The sequence below is a fragment of the Dermochelys coriacea genome, chromosome 8 (genome assembly GCF_009764565.3).
Source record: "Dermochelys coriacea isolate rDerCor1 chromosome 8, rDerCor1.pri.v4, whole genome shotgun sequence".
Taxonomy (NCBI): domain Eukaryota; kingdom Metazoa; phylum Chordata; order Testudines; family Dermochelyidae; genus Dermochelys; species Dermochelys coriacea.
Genome location: NC_050075.1, coordinates 105,126,989 through 105,144,778, shown reverse-complemented (window position 1 = coordinate 105,144,778; position 17,790 = coordinate 105,126,989). Strand labels below are relative to the sequence as shown.

General features: G+C 40.1%; 1 protein-coding gene across 17 annotated transcripts in view; it reads right to left on the bottom strand.

Annotated features, from left to right (window-relative positions):
• Positions 1-17,790, bottom strand: part of GPBP1L1 (GC-rich promoter binding protein 1 like 1) — a 48,923-nt gene that overhangs the window by 20,067 nt on the left and 11,066 nt on the right. For 7 of the 17 annotated variants that reach the window (XM_038412365.2, XM_043520431.1, XM_038412370.2 and 4 more), the window contains 6 exons: positions 9,583-9,628; positions 5,834-6,751; positions 4,776-4,890; positions 3,528-3,657; positions 2,866-3,149; positions 1,307-1,379 (listed from right to left, as the gene is read on the bottom strand). In XM_038412365.2, the coding sequence (XP_038268293.1) occupies positions 1,307-1,379; positions 2,866-3,149; positions 3,528-3,657; positions 4,776-4,835 (547 nt within the window). In that variant the 5' untranslated portion in view covers positions 4,836-4,890; positions 5,834-6,751; positions 9,583-9,628. Of the gene's footprint in view, positions 1-1,306; positions 1,380-2,865; positions 3,150-3,527; positions 3,658-4,775; positions 6,752-9,582; positions 9,629-11,201; positions 11,251-13,320; positions 13,405-17,790 lie in introns of those variants that run through there. The other 10 variants (XM_043520428.1, XM_043520437.1, XM_043520438.1 and 7 more) reach the window with 6 other exon arrangements.

The window sequence follows — 17,790 nt, the reverse complement described above, 5'->3', positions numbered from 1 at the left end:
TCCTCCTGATTTTGAAAAAAACTGCCTATGACGACATCGGCCTGAGATTTTAACAGCCTCTCAGACTTTGCTGAAAGAGGGTACCAGAATGGGTAATCACAGTTAAGTTCTGAATAACTACTGAGTAATTTTAGGTTAATTCACTAACAAAAATATTTAGTGAAACTCATGCTTTAAGGTTCAATGTTTTGCAACCTGCAACCATTAACACCACATTCTGGTGGAGCGAACAGAAGCTCTCAGTACACTTTCTTGAAAAAAGTGTACCAGTACACTTGCTTGAAAACTGTAATGTAAACCGCTAAGTGTTCAAACAGCTTTTTACTGCTGCTAAACTCGTATCACATTTGGGTGGGCCAGTAAAGATCTGAACCAAACACTCAAGAGATTAAAATTATATCTAGTGCAACATATTGCTGAATGTTTTAGGATACAGCTAATAAATAACTGGCTCACAATTCTATCCCACCCCAAATTAAACTTTCTAGTTAGAGTTACAGGTTCTAACTAGTGATTAAAGAAGCATTTTCAGGCACTGAAACAGGTACCGCATTTGCATCAGTCTAGCTTTTTCAATGATGGGAACAAAAATGTCATGTATAGTATCCAGGAATTTAGAACTATTTTCTTTTTAATTAATTTGAAAAAAAAAAAAGCCAAACCACAAGAACGCAGCCTTGTATAATTGTACAGTATTGCTGCATATCCAGTATAAATATCACCTCACTAACACTTAAAATCAGGGAGCTGTGCTCCCTCTAGTCCTCTCAACCCTATTCTGCACTTCGGATTCTGCAGGTTTCAGAGTAGCAGCCGTGTTAGTCTGTATTCGCAAAAAGAAAAGGAGTACCCGTGGCACCTTAGAGACTAACAAATTTATTAGAGCATAAGCTTTCGTGAGCTACAGCTCACTTCATCGGATGCATTGATTCTGCATTTAGCAATGCAGTGCCAAGTATTTTCATGATCATTTCATTCCAACACTCCACACCCATAAGCTTAGAGAAGCTGTGATCTTCCCATGGAATTAGCAACAAATTATAGACAAATGTGCCATTAGCAGGAAATGGAAGAGAAGATTCTCATAACAGCAGCAAGTGCAGCTCTAAGTATCAGAAAACAGATTCTCTCTCTCCTCAAACAAGAAAGGAATGAAGGGAGAGAAAAGGTAGCTGCCTACTTCAGTTTAATCTTCTTTTATGATCTTCCCCATGTGAAAAACTAGAGTTTCAATATATTGTTCAATTCTTCTGCTTTACAAGTGGTCATCTGTTTTCTATACAGAGATATAAACTTCTCTACGTACCCCACACTCCAGAAGGTGTCCCTAAAGGTTTGCTCTGGTTATTCTGTTTTCCAGCTTCTGGATTCAAAGATGGCTGTAAAAATATAATCCAGTTGGACACATTAGAAGATCGCACATACTACTATTTATCAGAAGTAGTATTACCATAGTACCTAAGAGCCATATTCATGGACCAGGACCCTTTTGTACGAAGTGCTGTGCAAACAGAACGAAAAAAGACTGTCCCTGGCCCCAAGAGCTTTACTTTCCTTGCCCTTCAGAATGTGTTGGGAATAGAGCAATCAAAGATAGAAATCTTATTTAAAGAGTTTCTAAAGTGTAATTAAGAAAGTGAGAGATTCTATAATTCGATATTAATCAGTGGCTCAAGGCACCATGTGATATCCAGGACCCAATTCCTCATAACTGTACTCATTTTTCATATATTTTGTATTCGATATTTAGGCATTAACAGTTTTACCAATATTACACTGACACCAGATGTATATAATCTCTGTGTTGAAGATAAATTATATATTTACAGGCATAAAAACTAAAAGCTCAATTTAAGTTAGGTTAAAATAAATTCCAAGAGTCGAAATTTTAGGCTTTTATTCCACCTGAAGGATGCAGCCTTTGTAACTCTACCTTTGATTGAGGGTCAAATCCTAAATATTACAATAGTTGAGAAATTGTGAGTTGGGGTAGGAAAGGAAGTAAAAACAAGGTACCTGATGATACGACACCCACTGTCCATTCATCTATCCCTCTCTCTTCCCCTCTTTTCATAATCAACTGGAAATTCAAAATCACACCAACTCTCCCGGCTCTTTTTGATAGATTTTTTTATGCATTGGTTATTATGCCAACTAGAGCACAAGCCTCCAGTCGTGAACTTCTGGAAAAGCTAGCACTCCTGGTTTAAAAACGGGAAGAAATTACTGTCCAATCTTAATATGAGTACTACCTCAGACCCCAAATAAATATTTTTGATCTCTTATATCTATCAGGTTTAATGCTTCATTTTACCAGGGTCTCGTCAGGTTTACACTAGGAAGCTGTGAGAGACTGCCTGATGTGCCCAGCGCACACAAAGGGGGTGTCCCAAAACTGGTCCTTTACGGGTCAAGTCTTTCAAAAGAAACCTTGGCCCCCCCTTTTCCCCAAATGCACATGCGCTTACAGGGTACTATATTCTCAGTCAAGATATGAACATACTTCTGTGTTACAAGTAGTTCAAACTGGTTTTACCTCTATTCTTTTCAGAGAAAGTGTCACCAGCTGATTGAACAAACTTGTGCACCACAACACCTGATATAACAGATTTAAAATAACCTGGCAAAATGTTATGACAACACATCCAAAAAACCACCCAATATATGAAGGCCTCAGGAATACAGGAAAAAGTTTACATTCTGCAAGCACTGCTTGCAGGACCATTCCATTAAACCTGGAATGACCCCCGAAAGTATGGGGTGGAATACAACTCTAGATCCTTTCCACCAACCAATGCTAATACAAAGAAACCTAGAAAGCCATTTCTCACAGCTGCCTCCAGTAGTGAGAAACCACACACTTACAAAGTCGTCTTCCTCAAACTGCAGCTTCTCTTTTTCTTCTCTCTTCTCTTCTCTGGCCTCAACGGGCACCTTTTCTTGGAAGGCAGAGTTCTTCCGAGAGTGAAAGTTGCCATTCCAGTGGCGATGGACTCCAGTTCCTCCACCACCACGCTGGTTCATACCATCATGGCCCCGTGAGGGACCATGCCAGCCAGGCTGATTGCCAGAAAGCCCAACATGAGCTCCTTTAGAAACACCGGAATCTACAGAATCATGGCGGAGCAGGGAAGGCTGATGCCAGCAGTCTAAACAAAAAAAGGTAAGTATGCAAATAAAATAAAAGTAATACAGCAAGAAGAAACCAGGAATGCCCTAATATTTTTGGGGTTGGTCAATGCTCTCTAAATAACTATTAGGCTAACCTTGCCTCAGTTCAGAGAGATTGTCTGTATACATGAGTAAAACAGTGAAACTGCAGAAAAATTTAAAAGCCACATACAACTTCCACAGAAACCCCGGGAACACGGAGAGATGGCACATAAGGGAGAGTGTTAGGATAAGCGGCTTTGTGTGTTATAGGGGGATGTGGTTTTGCAAAGTTACTTTATATTCCAAAGGTATACATTCTGCATAGATCTGCATTCAATATTTGGATATAGAGTGAGTTCTGAGCCTCTACTCACCTCCCGCAGTTCTGAGGGGGCCATTATTGAAAAATCCATCAGAAGAGTTGTGTCGTCTACGGCTCACACCAAAGCGGCCCTCACCCCGCGAAAGATGCTCTCCATGTTTCTCAAAGGTGGCTGCAGGGGACTACAGAACCAGATTAAGTGATTTAGGTCACCCAAAGAGCCTGCTTGACAAGCACTGCTATTCTGATGGCTTGTATGAAAATAAAAAAAGACATTCTCTCCATTAGCTTTCAGTAATTACAGCAACAGGCTGGCTATGTGTTGCTTAGCTGACAAATATGGAAATATTTAAGTGAACTCCACAAAAACAGCACATGTGACTGCACAGATCACCCTACATAGCATCAAAAGGATGCTTATACATCATCTTTACTAGCAGTCTTTGAAGTCACATGCAACACCTTGAAGAGTTTAAGGAATCTTACCAATTTCCCTACAGTTTCCTTTCCTATTTGGAAAAGATTCTAGCATCATATCAAGGTTCTGCACATTTTGAAATTATTTTTGTCTCCTCTGGTTTAAACATGAAGCTGAAAGCCGTTTTCTTACCAAACTGTTTTCCCTCCATTAATCTGATTTGCTATTACAAGGTGCTCTAAACTACTGATGTCATGCATAAACAATGCAAGTGTTTGCTTGAGGTCCTACACAGACTTTACACCTTTGAGCCAGCCAGATCTACCCCTCAGATCCTGCTGTCAGAGGGTGAGAAATCACAACCCAATTCCCCCCAATTCTGGGATTTCATATACAAGCAACTCTAAATGGGAACTAGAAAATTCTGAGATGGGAACCAATGGCTTGTTATTGGTAAGTTGCTCAGGAGTGCAACATTATTTTGAAAGAAAAAGAATTATGCTGAGTTTGTATATAATTATGAAGAGGCAGGTAGTCCAATTTTCAGTGCTACCAACTTTGATAGTATCTCTTTAAATAATTCCCCATTATGAGATCTCAGTGCAGACTGAAGTTAACATGATTTATTTACTTCCATGTTTGTGCACACAAAGGAAAACAACCTGTCTTTCTGGAACAGAAGTGATTAATTTGCAAAGAAAAATCAACAGAGGAAGAGTTTTTGCTGTGTCTTAAAAAGCTTCACATAGGTATTCAAGAACACAAAGAACATTCCAAACCAGGTTGCAGGCATTCAAGCTGGACAAAATCCAGGGCCAAAAAACTTGCTTTAGCCGTTAAAAGGTAATAGGCTTCTGGTTGGGTAATCTGAACGCAAATTACCTTGGCCGACTGTGGCGTTGAGAAGTTAAGCCAGGCAGGAACAAAGTCATGCTGCGCCATTTAGGTCCAGTGTCTCCCTTCAATAAAGCGAGGCATCAAACCTCATGGCCAGGATCTACAAGTGGAAAAAAGAACAACTACATCTCCAGTCTGTCAGCCCTTGCTGTAGAATTGTGTGGAATAATTGCACTGTAACATTTAGGCCCCCCCAGTGAACAGAAAAAAAAAAGTTGCAATCTTTTGCTGGGCTTAAATACAATTCTTACTAGAAAGCTGCCAACATGGTCTCCTGGGCCAGAATAGATAAGGCCTTTACAAGTTCCAAATACTTCCTGTTTACAACAACAACTTTAGCAATGCGTCTATGAAATTCATGTTGGGACTGGTCTGGAGGTAGAAAGGAGACAGAGCAAACACGCAGTGCATAAAGACATGGGAAACACTCGAATTTACGGGCTTCCTTTTGCAAATGCTCATTGCCTTGCAGTATGGCCCTGTGTGCACTGTATGTTTTTCTTCAGAAAGTGGGAGGGTAAATATGGTAAAGATGTAATCTTTGTAAAGAGAGGTAAGAGTTCAAATTAGTCTCATAGAGCAAGTCTAATCTAACTACCCCTCAATCTTAAAACTACATTATTCTACACACAGTCCATAACTGTAGTAGCTGACGTGCTGAATTCCTGACAGTGAATGGAAAGCAAGAAGGACAAAAGTAGGACACAAGCTGGTGAGAAAGAAGACTCGAGTATCTGTAACTGCACTGTCATGAGCAGTAAGAGCTTTACAACAGATACTAGTAGCGGTATGTAGGTGAGGAATTCAAGTTTGTGAACCACGGAAAAGTTAACTTTCCAAAGTGTGGTATGACTCCCACCTTCAAGTACCCTAGGAGTTATCATCCAACTGCTCATTCAGAATTAGATTACATGGAGTATTGCATTTTGTGGGGGGTCCTCTTGGTTCCCTCCCTTTCCTCCTTATTTTCACCCTTTCATGGTGTTGTGCATGAGCCAAGATTTTGTATGTATATATAGAAAAAAAGAGGTACGATCAACTACCAGAGTTTGTTCTCTGCAGTCCAATTTTCTCCTTTATTTCTGTGCTTCACTCTGACCTTCAGGTTTCTTCCTTCTCCAGAATGCAGTTATGTCAGATTTGAGGCAATGGTGCGTCTCTAAGCAGAGCACGAGAAGCTGCACTTCGTGCTGACTGCACCCTTCACCCCCTCAACTGCTCATCTTAATTTCTCTGCACTCACACTACAAAAAAAACCCTAAAAAAGTAATTTACATGTAAAAATGCCACAACCACGTTCACCTCATTAAATTTCCTCTTGTCGTGGTGCTATGGAACTCAGATTTTACATTACAAAAGCAGTTGTTGGGTCTGCATGATAACATTCAGAGCAACGCCATGGTTAACAATGAACAGGTACACCCAAATCTGTGGGATTATTCATTGTCTGTAGCACATCAGTTTCAAAGCTTGGATGGGGGGGGAGTGGGAGGAGGTTAAGTTATATAAAAATGCTTCTCCCAAATTCTGATATTAAATGGGAGACATCTGCCTAAGCATATGCTCTTAAAATATAAACTTCATTTTCATCACATGTACAGTTGCTAAAAAATCCACGGTGCTAATGTTCTTAAAAATAAGCGATGTCTTGAAATACTTTTCACTTCATGTAACTTAAGTTCCCCTCCAAGAACCTAAACGCTACTTGATGTGAAGCTGAATGGCAGCCACAACTGCTTCTGTGTCTTTGCTGATCACCATTTATGTGCTGAATAAGTAAAACTGAAAAGAGCCAAGTCCAAAAGTACTCTCTTCTCTTCAAGCTTCTTCTAAACTGGGTGCTGCTTTTGAAAGGAGACAAATTATTCAACAAGAGTTCCTTGTTTTACTGCAGACTTCACTTCTGGGTTATGGTCCTCCTCTTCCATCAAAAAAATGGTGGAATACAGGAACTGTAATCACTAAAAAAGAAAAATGAACACCCATCAATAGAAGTAATAGAAATGTGCAATAACATATGTCCAAGTAGAAGAACACAACGCAGAAGTGCAGCAAAATTTATTTATTGCAAGTGCCTACAAAAATAAAAAAGCAGCAACTGGGTTTGAGATTTCTTGTCCAACTACAGAAAATCAGAATTTTTTTGCAACGGTTACAATTTCCACCTAGTCACCCCATAACATTTATGGGTAACCGAGTTCATCAGCTCTAACCTGGACATCATCTTTGTCCACTGGATCCCCAGAAACCTGCAGTGCTACCCCACCCTCTTAACCATATCTGTGGCTATGAATGGGACACAACCATAGAGGCTGGGATCTCAAGTAACTGGTTCTTGTGCAGCATAAAAAAAACAATAACCCTTACACTACACATCTGAGATTCAGCCAAGTACTGACTCATCCTCCATCTACCAATACTGTAGCAGGAGCAAAAAAAGGCTAATCACTCCACATGCCTCCTCCCTCTTGATGCCCTCAAGATACTTCTCAGCTGCTTGAGTCCAGCCAGGAGGCTATTCCCTCTTGGTTTCCTGACAGCAGAGCCAGGCAGAGAGGTAAAAATCCCTTAACAGAACATGAGACCTATCATCAAGTTCAAGCTTCCTATCTGTGTACCTTAAACCCTTCCAACTCTGCCCCTTCCCTACTTACGCACCCACATCAAGCCATCCCTTCAGCAATGCCAACCTTGAAAATCTATTTGCCCACTTATCCCACAAATATAGCTGTGCTTTCTTCCATGCTGCCCTTCATAAATTATCCTGTAAGACCACCACCTTCTCCCCTTCAAATCCCTCTTCGAGACTCACTACTGTAGTGAGACCTACAAGAAATCAGCCAACTAATGTTGACTAGTCTGCAAGACAGTTAGAGTTAGGGGATATCTTTTATTTAGAGATTGATCAAAACTGAATTTAGAACCACCTAGCAGTGCAACAACTAACTTATATGACTACATGACCTCATCATTACCCTTGCCTTTCCTTCTGCTTGCTTGTTTCAATCTATCTTGAAGCAAGCAAGTATAAGCTCTTTGCGGTAGGGACATGTTCTTCCATTTATTTATATGGAACCTAGCACAAGGAGACCCTGATCCTGACTGGAACCTTTGGGTTCCACAGCAATATAAATAATATCCACCTCTTCTTGCTTGGGATTCCCAAATCAGAGAATAAGATGAGACAATAAAAGAAAATTTCAATCCGCAAATTGAAAATAAGCCATGCACATGAACAGTTAGTCTAACACGCCACCTGCTAGGATAACTGGGTAAAACCATCCCAAATGCTAAAAAGAACAGTAGCAATCTCTCACCAGGAACCCCAAAGTCACTGGGACAGTACCAGTTAGGGATTAAATTTATGCTCAAATCTCTGGAACCGTAGCAACAAGAAATAAAAATCTCACAGAAGCTCCTCAAGGCATCAATCTAGATGAAATCAGCAACAGGATGGATGCATTCATAAAACAGAAGCAACAGTGATGATGACCTAATGGGAGCTTCATAAACACCCTGCCCAGATGATCAACAGTAAAGTCACCCCAAAACAGCAACAAAAATGCTGATGTACCAATAATAGTTGCTTATTATGAAGTGTAGCTTCATCAATCCTTCTGTCCATATACTTATACAAAACGAAGGTAAGGTATCATCTGCTTCAGAGAGAACAATTTTTCTCCCTACTCTTCTGCACCCAGCACTGGAACCAAGCTCTTATGGCAGTGACCTGCTGAGACTGCTAACTCTCTACTCACCTCTCTAAAATAGTAATGGGAGGTAAATTGGAGGAAAGGTGACATTCTATGAAACTCAGATATGATTCAACACCATTCATTACTTTTTTTTTGAAGAGTAGATTTATTAAGAGGGTGAATTGTGTAGGAATCATTTCATCTATTGACTGAAACAAGTATTAATAGATAACACTTTCTAATGAGCTTTGATAATAAAATCACCCTGAATTGGAAGGGAAATGGGAAAAAACAAAAAACAAAACAAAAAAACAGAACTGTCCTCTGGATCTCAGTGAAAAGTACGTTCATTTATTTACATGGGGAGCTCTGAGATAAGTATCTTGCCTGGCAAGCCACCAAAGCATACTGGTTCATATTTCACAATAAGGCTTTAAGTTACCTTTCAGGAGAAAAGCAAGACAGCAGAAATGAAACAGAACCCTGATTCTTCTGCTACTAATGCAAGCCACTGAGCCTTAAAATAAAAAAAAAAACAAAACAAAAAACTAGACATGTTTAGCAAACAAAAGGGATGCTGCAGCTGCAAAGCTCCATATGTCCATTGTAGGAAAAGTTCTTGTGGAAGTTTCACAAGCTGCCACCATTCGAGGCACCTCTGATTAGGACAGTTCAGCATGCACTAAAGAATGAGCAATGGCTAACATGCATCTAGAGACAATACCATCTCTGAACTACCCCAGATTATAAAGCATGCCACTCATTTTAGATCCAAATCAAAGCCTTACAAATCTGGATTTCACATTTATCTTAAATTATGGACTCCAGTAATATTGAATCAGAAAACTAAGGCTTCAGAAAACTTTACACATATTAATGAAATGAACTTCACATCATGCCATCCTTCCTGCACAGTATTTTCATGTTGCTGTACCCTCTGTTTTGAATCTATGTCCGTTTTTAAAGGGCCCTGTCTCAAAACGGAAATTTGAGGGATTAAGAACTATGCACAGGAGTTAAATCTCCCTCTGAAGTGTCTCATGGCTTAATTTTGTGCTACAAAAGAAAAAGATGAGCGCCAAATTACATTTACCTACCTCATCAAGAAAATTCACAGCAATAAGGTATAAGGAATCTCATTTTCTGAAAGAACAAAGAACAGATGAAAGAGCAGGAGTCATTTAAAGATTTATTTACATTGCAAAACCAAAGTCTTCATTTAATATCCAGAGTTAAGATTCCTAAACAGCAACGTACATACCCATCACATTTACAAAACCCAGGCAAATGAATCATTAGGGACATTAAATTTTGCTTTGTCTACATAAACACATTCTATCAACTCCAAAGATACCTATTTACTAAAACAACCTACCTCATGGGCAAAAATAACTAGTCTTTCATCAGTAACCTCAAAATGCAAGTCCCTTTTGACAAATTAGATACTCCACAACACATTCAGATGCATGTTAATATTTGTCATCTATATGTTCACAAGTCAGTCAACATACATAATTTTACATTAACTAATCTCTTTTGTTGAGCTACATACACAACTAATCTTCACAAATTTTTTACACATATTACCAAAAATATTTTAACTGACATTTCCCCATCACCAAAAACTCATGTCAGATTTAAGGTTATGCTAAATAACCTGTGTATTTCTTTATTCTTGAATAATATGCTTATTAAGTGAGCAGCGTCAGATATTGGACTTCCTTAACCATGTGATAGGCATGTCACTTAATTTGATGAGCCAAATGAGGTTGCTAGGGGGTTTTATAATTGCACAGTTAATTTTTTACACATTTATTTTTTCTTGTGTAGGTAAGTTTAAAGTTTTTATTTTTTTTAATATAAATGGAAGGAACATGTTATCAGGTTTTTAAATTAAAAGGACTGGTACTGACAAAGGTAAGGAAACATTCCTTTTCATAGTTTAGATACAAAGTGTGTGTCCCCAAATAAATTCCATGTCCCATGAACACATCATGCTTTCACAGTTCACATATTTAGGGTTCTTACTGTACTAGGTCAAATATAGCAACACTTGTTTTACTCCTTTCAAAAATTGATATGAATGGAAATAAAAATTATCAGTTTGCAATAATTTCTTTTCTCTCTGTTGGGATATATAATTAGAGTCTAATATCTCCATACACAAACACTGAATGGGACTAAAAACTTCAGGATTACAAACAGTATTAAAATAAAAATAAAAAGAAATCTTGATTTTTTTATGAAGGAGACATGATAGGAAATGCGAACATCCCTAATCAAGACCTAATCTTTCCAAATGTCCTGACAGACAAGGTTTGACAATGAGTCAGAATTGATTTTGTTCTTGTCATTATCAAAAAGAAAAGGAGTACCGGTGGCACCTTAGAGACTAACAAATTTATTAGAGCATAAGCTTTCGTGAGCTACAGCTCACTTCATCGGATGCCCCGATGAAGTGAGCTGTAGCTCACGAAAGCTTATGCTCTAATAAATTTGTTAGTCTCTAAGGTGCCACCGGTACTCCTTTTCTTTTTGATAATACAGACTAACACGGCTGCTACTCTGAAACCTGTCATTATCAAATATCTTTACAGTTGGCTTTTAGAAGTAGGCTCTGATTTTAAATTCCTAATCATATCTCATTTATTGAGAAAAACTGTTTACATTACCCAAGGGACAGTTAAATCAGAAGGCTCTGCCTCCCCAAAGTCACTGTTGCATTTTGTCATTGAAGAAACTTTCACTTTAACTACATTTCAGGTCAAGCTGCAAATTTAACGTTACTGGTTGAAAGTCTGTAGTATGGTAACAGAATCAAACATCCAATGAAGTGAGCTGTAGCTCACGAAAGCTTATGTTCAAATAAATTTGTTAGTTTCTAAGGTGCCACAAGTTCTCCTTTTCTTTTTGCAAATACAGATTTTTTTTTTTTTTTTTTTAAACAGGGCTGCTACTCTGAAAAGAATCAAACAATCAGATCTTTGGGGCAGAGACTATTTGTTATGCTAAGAGGTACTGGAGACTGCATTGAGCACAAAACTCAGACTGGATGAAAGTGCATTCTTCAATTAACATATCAGTCAGGACAAGCTCTTCCCCCCCCCCAGACAAAGGGCGCTGCAATCCTGCCCAGAGTGGGTGGTGTGGTTTGCCAAGTACTGTTTTCTTTGTAAGGGCACGTGTTAGGGAAGGCAGAATATAGAGAACAAGAGCCAAGCAGCAGTCTGTGAGCATAGTGTATAACCATGTAAAAAGCTGTATTATTTTGTTTTGTTTCTTCTCGCATTTGGAAAAGGAGGACTTTGTACAGTCCTCATAAGCAAGATTGCAAAGGCATCAGACTCCATCTTCAATTTCTCCTCCTAACTGCAACAACTGACAAGACCCAGAATTTCTGACTAGCCGCTTGGGTCAAAAAGGGGCAACAATATCTTCATACATATTTGCACAAAAACAGGCCCCCAATTTGAGTATTACTGTAATATAAATATTGTTTCTTACCTTCCCTCATTTCATTTCTTGCTATTCCAATTAGCTCATAGTTCTGAGTAGTTACTCACATATATCCCTACAATTTCTGCTACTCCAATACTTGAATCTGTTTATTCAGAGCAGACATACCCTCCTTGCACAAGAGCCTACTCACCAAGGATCCTGGATTTTCACTGAGCAAAATTATATGCTGAAATAAAGGTGAGTTCCAAGAGGAAAAAATTCACCACAAAGTTACAATTGTTAATTTAATAAAGTAGCAAGTCTGTAAAAACTACGTTTGAGAAATATACTGAGGTCCAACAGCGTCAGACAGCTAGTCACTCATGCTACCTCAATATTGATGAGCCAAGAAAAACTGTTATAAATATGAGTGAACACTGTAACACTATTGCAAAGAAAGCAAACATAATTCTGGGATGTATTAGCAGGAGCGTTTACTCCTAGGGGAATTCTGCACCACTGCACATGAGCAGAATTAATGTCCTGTGCAGATTTCTTTGCTTCCCCACAGAAAAGTGACTGACCGGAAAGCAAAGGGAAGCTGCAAGAGTGGTCATGCAACGCTGTCCAGACATAGACATGTCATTTCTGGTGATGGGAGCAGCCAGCGGAGAGATAAGTCACTGAGTCGGGGGGGAGAAGAGTGGGAAGGGAGAGGGAGTGCTGGGTCAGAAAGCCCCCGCACGCTTCGCCCAACACCTGTGCATCCAGACTTACCCATGCCCAGACCCCCACCCCAGACCCACCCGTGCACCCAACCTCCACCACCAAGCCCCTGCATCCGATCCCCAACCCTGCTTGCCATGAGTGCAGGGGACTGGACTAGATCACCTCTCGAGGTCCCTTCCAGTCCTATGATTCTAACTCGAACTGGAAGGATTAGATTTTTATTGGTAAATGTTGATTTCACAGAACACACAAGAACCAACTAAAAGATTTCAATAACTGAAATTTACAGATAGGCAAAGAAAGATGCTGGAAAAAATCTGAGTTTAATTTAAAGATATCTACTTTGCATATTGTGACACGTGATGTTGACAATTTGTGTTTTAACGGTTATTAAGGTTCAACATCTTCTAGCTCAATGTCTACCATCATTAAATAATTTCTGAACCAACCCCCGTAAGTTCCTGCAACTGTGAAAATTTAAACGAATAAAAATCAGGGGAAAATGTTCAACACCCAAAATTTTGTGCAACCATCAAAATTTAAACTGACAAAAATTGAAAAAATGTGTATCCACTGAAATTTTAAAAAATAAAAATCAAATCCTACCAAACCTAGTTTTAACCTCCCCAGAAATTCTATGCACCTTAGATCATATACATTCACACTACCTGGTTGATATACATAGAGCCTACATTGGCAAATTGGTGAGATCCTCAGTATATTCCAGATTTCAGAGTAGCAGCCGTGTTAGTCTGTATCCGCGAAAAGAAAATGAGTACTTGTGGCACCTTAGAGACTAACAAATAGTATTTTGGAAAGTATTCATCCCATCCACCCATCCTAACAACTCATTCTTCTGCTATCAGAGGCTGAAGACAACATTGACAGCTTTTCACCCTCACCAGGTACAATGGCCTTTCTGAAAAGTGCTTTCGTCAAACTCAAGTTAACAGGCTCAATACAGGGGTAAACTGGTTAAATTCAATGGCCTGTGCTATATATTAGGTCAGACTAAATGTCTAATGATCCCTTCCCTTTTAGCCTTAAACTCAGCTCCCCACCCATATCTGACACAAGGAGGGATGGACAGCCTCAAGCCTAACTTCCTCTTCAATACAGATCTTATGAGACAAGCTACTGTTTTACCAGGGAAGCTTAGCTACTCGGATATGAAATTAGTCACAGCAAATAGATTAGAACAGGGGTAAGCAACCTACGGCACGCGTGCCAAAGGTGGCATGCAAGTTGATTTTCAGTGGCATTCATAATGCCCGGGTCCTGGCCACCGGTCCGGGGGGCTCTGCATTTTAATTTAATTTTACATGAAGCTTCTTAAACATTTTAAAAACCTTATTTACTTTACATACAACAGTTTAGTTATATATTAAAGACTTACAGAATGAGACAGTCTCAAAATGTTAAATGTATTACTGGCACGCAAAACCTTAAATTAGAGTGAATAAATGAAGACTAGGCATACAACTTCTGAAAGGTTGCTGACCCCTGGATTAGATACTTGAATGGTTCCAACAATATGCAGAGACTACCCAGGTAGCCAGAGTAGCCTGGCCATGCCTCCCCTTGTTTCATTTTCCGTGAAGGACCTATAAAAATGTAAAAGCTCAGTGAAAAGCTGCACTAACAGCTCAAGTATCCAGTGCAAATACCTAGAATCAACACTTCAATTCTCCATTACAAAATGTATCACAACTATAGTCTGTGGACTAGTGGTAATCTGCTGAGATCTATCTTGCTGGTCACACGACCTGGTACTCCTGTTTTCCAGCTACTAAACTAAATTGATATCTAAACTCTCAATTTCCAATTACTTTTTCATGTAAGCACTTGGTATAGTTGTCACAGGGATGTCAACTAAGTGATCATGAACAGGAGGGCAGGCAGTCCACACAACTATGAATGAAGTGTCTCAAAAAAGCAGTCTGATAAAATATGAGAGGGAAACACTCCACTACATGAAGTAACAACCTAAATAAAAACCTGCATAGCATTTGATTCCTATTTTGCTGATTGAAGGGACAGTCAATTTGAAATCTAGTTAGAATTTTCTTTTTTAAAAAAGTTAAAAGTAGCATCAGGCAATACATCTGCCAATTCCATGGCTTTACAACTACTTATACCTATCTTTTCAAAAATTATTTTTCCTCCTCTGTTTTGAAGTTCACACAAATTGGGAGAACAGTTAAAGGGACTATATATAGTGCTGTCACATACATTGAGTAAGCAAGCTGAAAACTTTTTTCCGGTCATCTTCTGGTTATAGCAATCTTTAATAACGTTTAAGTTTTCAGACAAGTGGTTTTTAAGTTGATATCCCTTAGGTATGTCTTTTAATATATTGCTCTGTATTGTAAAAAGGAAATCATCAAAGTTATATGTGCAAAATTGCATAACTTTTGGAAACATAGCTCATTTCCTGACTGGTTTTAACTCTGCATCCTTAAACTCTGCATTAACATTTTTTCTTACAGTTAACACTCTTAACTGGATCAGATGTTTGGTTCTGCTTTTCACATTTGAGTACACTAGCCTTAGGATAGGACACCTTATAACTGCAAGTTTACATTACAAGTGTCCTGCATTATGCTTTCATTTGATAAGGAGTGCTGTCAAATCCCAAAGTGACATTTTCTGTTCAGAGGGAAGCTCTCTTTAATCAAAGCTACTTAAAGTATTTTCATTCATCTGTAAATTAGTGCATGATCCAAAAAATCAAATTAAGTGGCATGGAGGAGCAAGAATGACTAAGGGCTTGTCTACATGGGCAATTTTCCAAAATTTCCAATATTGGCATAGCTCCCCATTGGATACTACTCTTCACTAAGAGTGCCCTTTTCTGGTTTAGCTTATGATGCTCTAGAAGCTGCATAAGCTAAACCAGAGTAAGGCCTAGTCTACACTAATGAGTTAAGGTGACACAAAGTGGCTTATGTCAACCTAATTATGTCATTGTCTACACTAGAATGCTGCTTCCACCAAAGTCAGTCCCCTGTTATATGGACATAACTCTACCTCCATGACAGGAATAGTGCTTATGTTGATGTAGTTAGGGCAAGGGCAGGGTAACTTTTTGGCCTGAGTGCCACATCAGGTTTCCAAAATTGTATGAAGGGCCAGTTCGGGGAGACTGTGCCTCCCCAAACAGCCATGCGTGGCACTGCCCCCCCCATCCGACTTCCCCACTTCTCACCCTCTGACAGCTCCCCCGGGATTCCTGCCCCATCCAACCCCCCCATTCCCTCATGGCCCCCGGACCCTCTGCACCTGCCGCCCCATCCAATCCCCCCTCCTTCCCGACTGCCCTCCCAGGACCTCTGCCCCATTCAACCCCCGTTTCACGCCCTCTGACCGCCCTGACCCCTATCCAACCCCCCCTGCTTCCTTACCACGTGCCTGGAGCACTGGTGGCTGGCGGCACTACAGCCACGCAGCACAGAGCGCCAGGTCAGGCCGCAGCTCTGCAGCTGCGCTGCCCCAGGAGCTCACTGCTCCGCCACCCAGAGCATTGCGTCGGCAGTGCAGTGAGCTGGGGCTGCAGGGGTGGGGGAAACAGCAGGGGAGGGGCCGGGGGTGAGCCTTCCGGGCCAGGAGTTCAGGGGCCAGGCAGGAGGGTCCCGCAGGCCGGATGTGGCCTGCAGGCCGTAGTTTGCCCACCTCTGAGTTAGGGAAACACAGTGCCTGTGCAGACACTATGTTACTTATATTGTATGCTGGCTGTCAGCCCCGAGTGAGGATGCTAGCTGGAGCCCTGCCCCCCCCCCCACTCCAGCACTGACAGCCCAAGCTGTCAGCCTAGTGTGGGCTCACAGCTGGACTCCTCTGACCCCGCACTGGCAGCCTGAACTGTCAGCCAGGTGCAGGGCTCACATTGGCACCTCCCCCTCGTTGTCAACCAGGCCTGGGCTCATAGCTGGAGCCCCTGCTCTGACAGCCTGATCTGTCAGCCCAGTGCTATTGGAGAGGTTTTCTTCCCAACCAGAAGGACTAGAAACTTAACTTGTATTTTTAATGAATTCTTCAATTCTTCAGAAACTGATTATGTCTTTAGAGAACCTGCAGTTAGAGCCCCATGGTTTTTTGGGAGGGCAAAACAAAATGAAAAAAATTAAAATGAAATAAAATAAAAAAGTCACCTCTCCACCCCAGCAGTGGTTCTGGTTGCAGGCAGCTAGGCCAACTTTGAGAGAGAGGTTCTATGACCTGGCACACCGGGTTGCTCTGCTCCTCAGGTTTGGTCTGGCTGCCTTTCCAATCATGATGAAAACGATGGAATTTATTGAAAAACTGACCCCTTCCTCCTAGTTTGAGATAGCTTTATGTCCCAGTTTCAGATAGCTTTATGCTCTCATCTGTACAGTCACTGAATAATAAGTACAACAGAAGGACGCATGTTTCATGAAGCAGCCAAGCCTTGTGCTGTGACAAAAGTATAACTTTGTACTTGTGAGCTCCCCTAAGGTAAATCATCCTCTGAGAACTGGGATCAATGTAACTAGGTTCTCTAAGCATAAATCATTTTGGTTTCAATTCAAACATTCACTCTTCAATGCAGTTTGAAGCCTTCCGAATAGGTCTGCATAATATAGGACCATGGATAACGTTGCTTATTTCATTACAAGCAGTAATTAAGTTTCAGCACTGGTAAGTCCACTCCTTTGGCAAGGCTAATACTTTCTGGTGGCTGAGAAAGTTTAATTCTTCATTCTGAAAGATGAACTGTCCCACAAAGTCATTTTATTGTTACATTTCTGTTTGTAATTTGAAACATGTATAAAGGCATCTGGGTTGGGTGGGCAGAAGCCTTCCCTTCAAACCTTCAAGGTGTCTCATTGGCATTTATCACCTTGTATGTTAATGTTGCTACTGAACTAATTTCTATAGTAGTGAACTGATTTTAATGTGGAATATTTACAAATTCCTGGGAAACCAGATGCATATGTTTTTCTTTAAAATTAATTTAGCTTTTTAAATTCGTACCTTGTTGAAAAAAGTCTAGTAAGGGGGAAGGGAAAATTGATTACTACCTTCTCTTTGTAAGCCAGTAAAACTGTCTCAACCTTTGAAAGGCTGTTCTTACAATAAAAAGTAGTAATTAAAAAAAGTCAGAATTTGTTAAATGC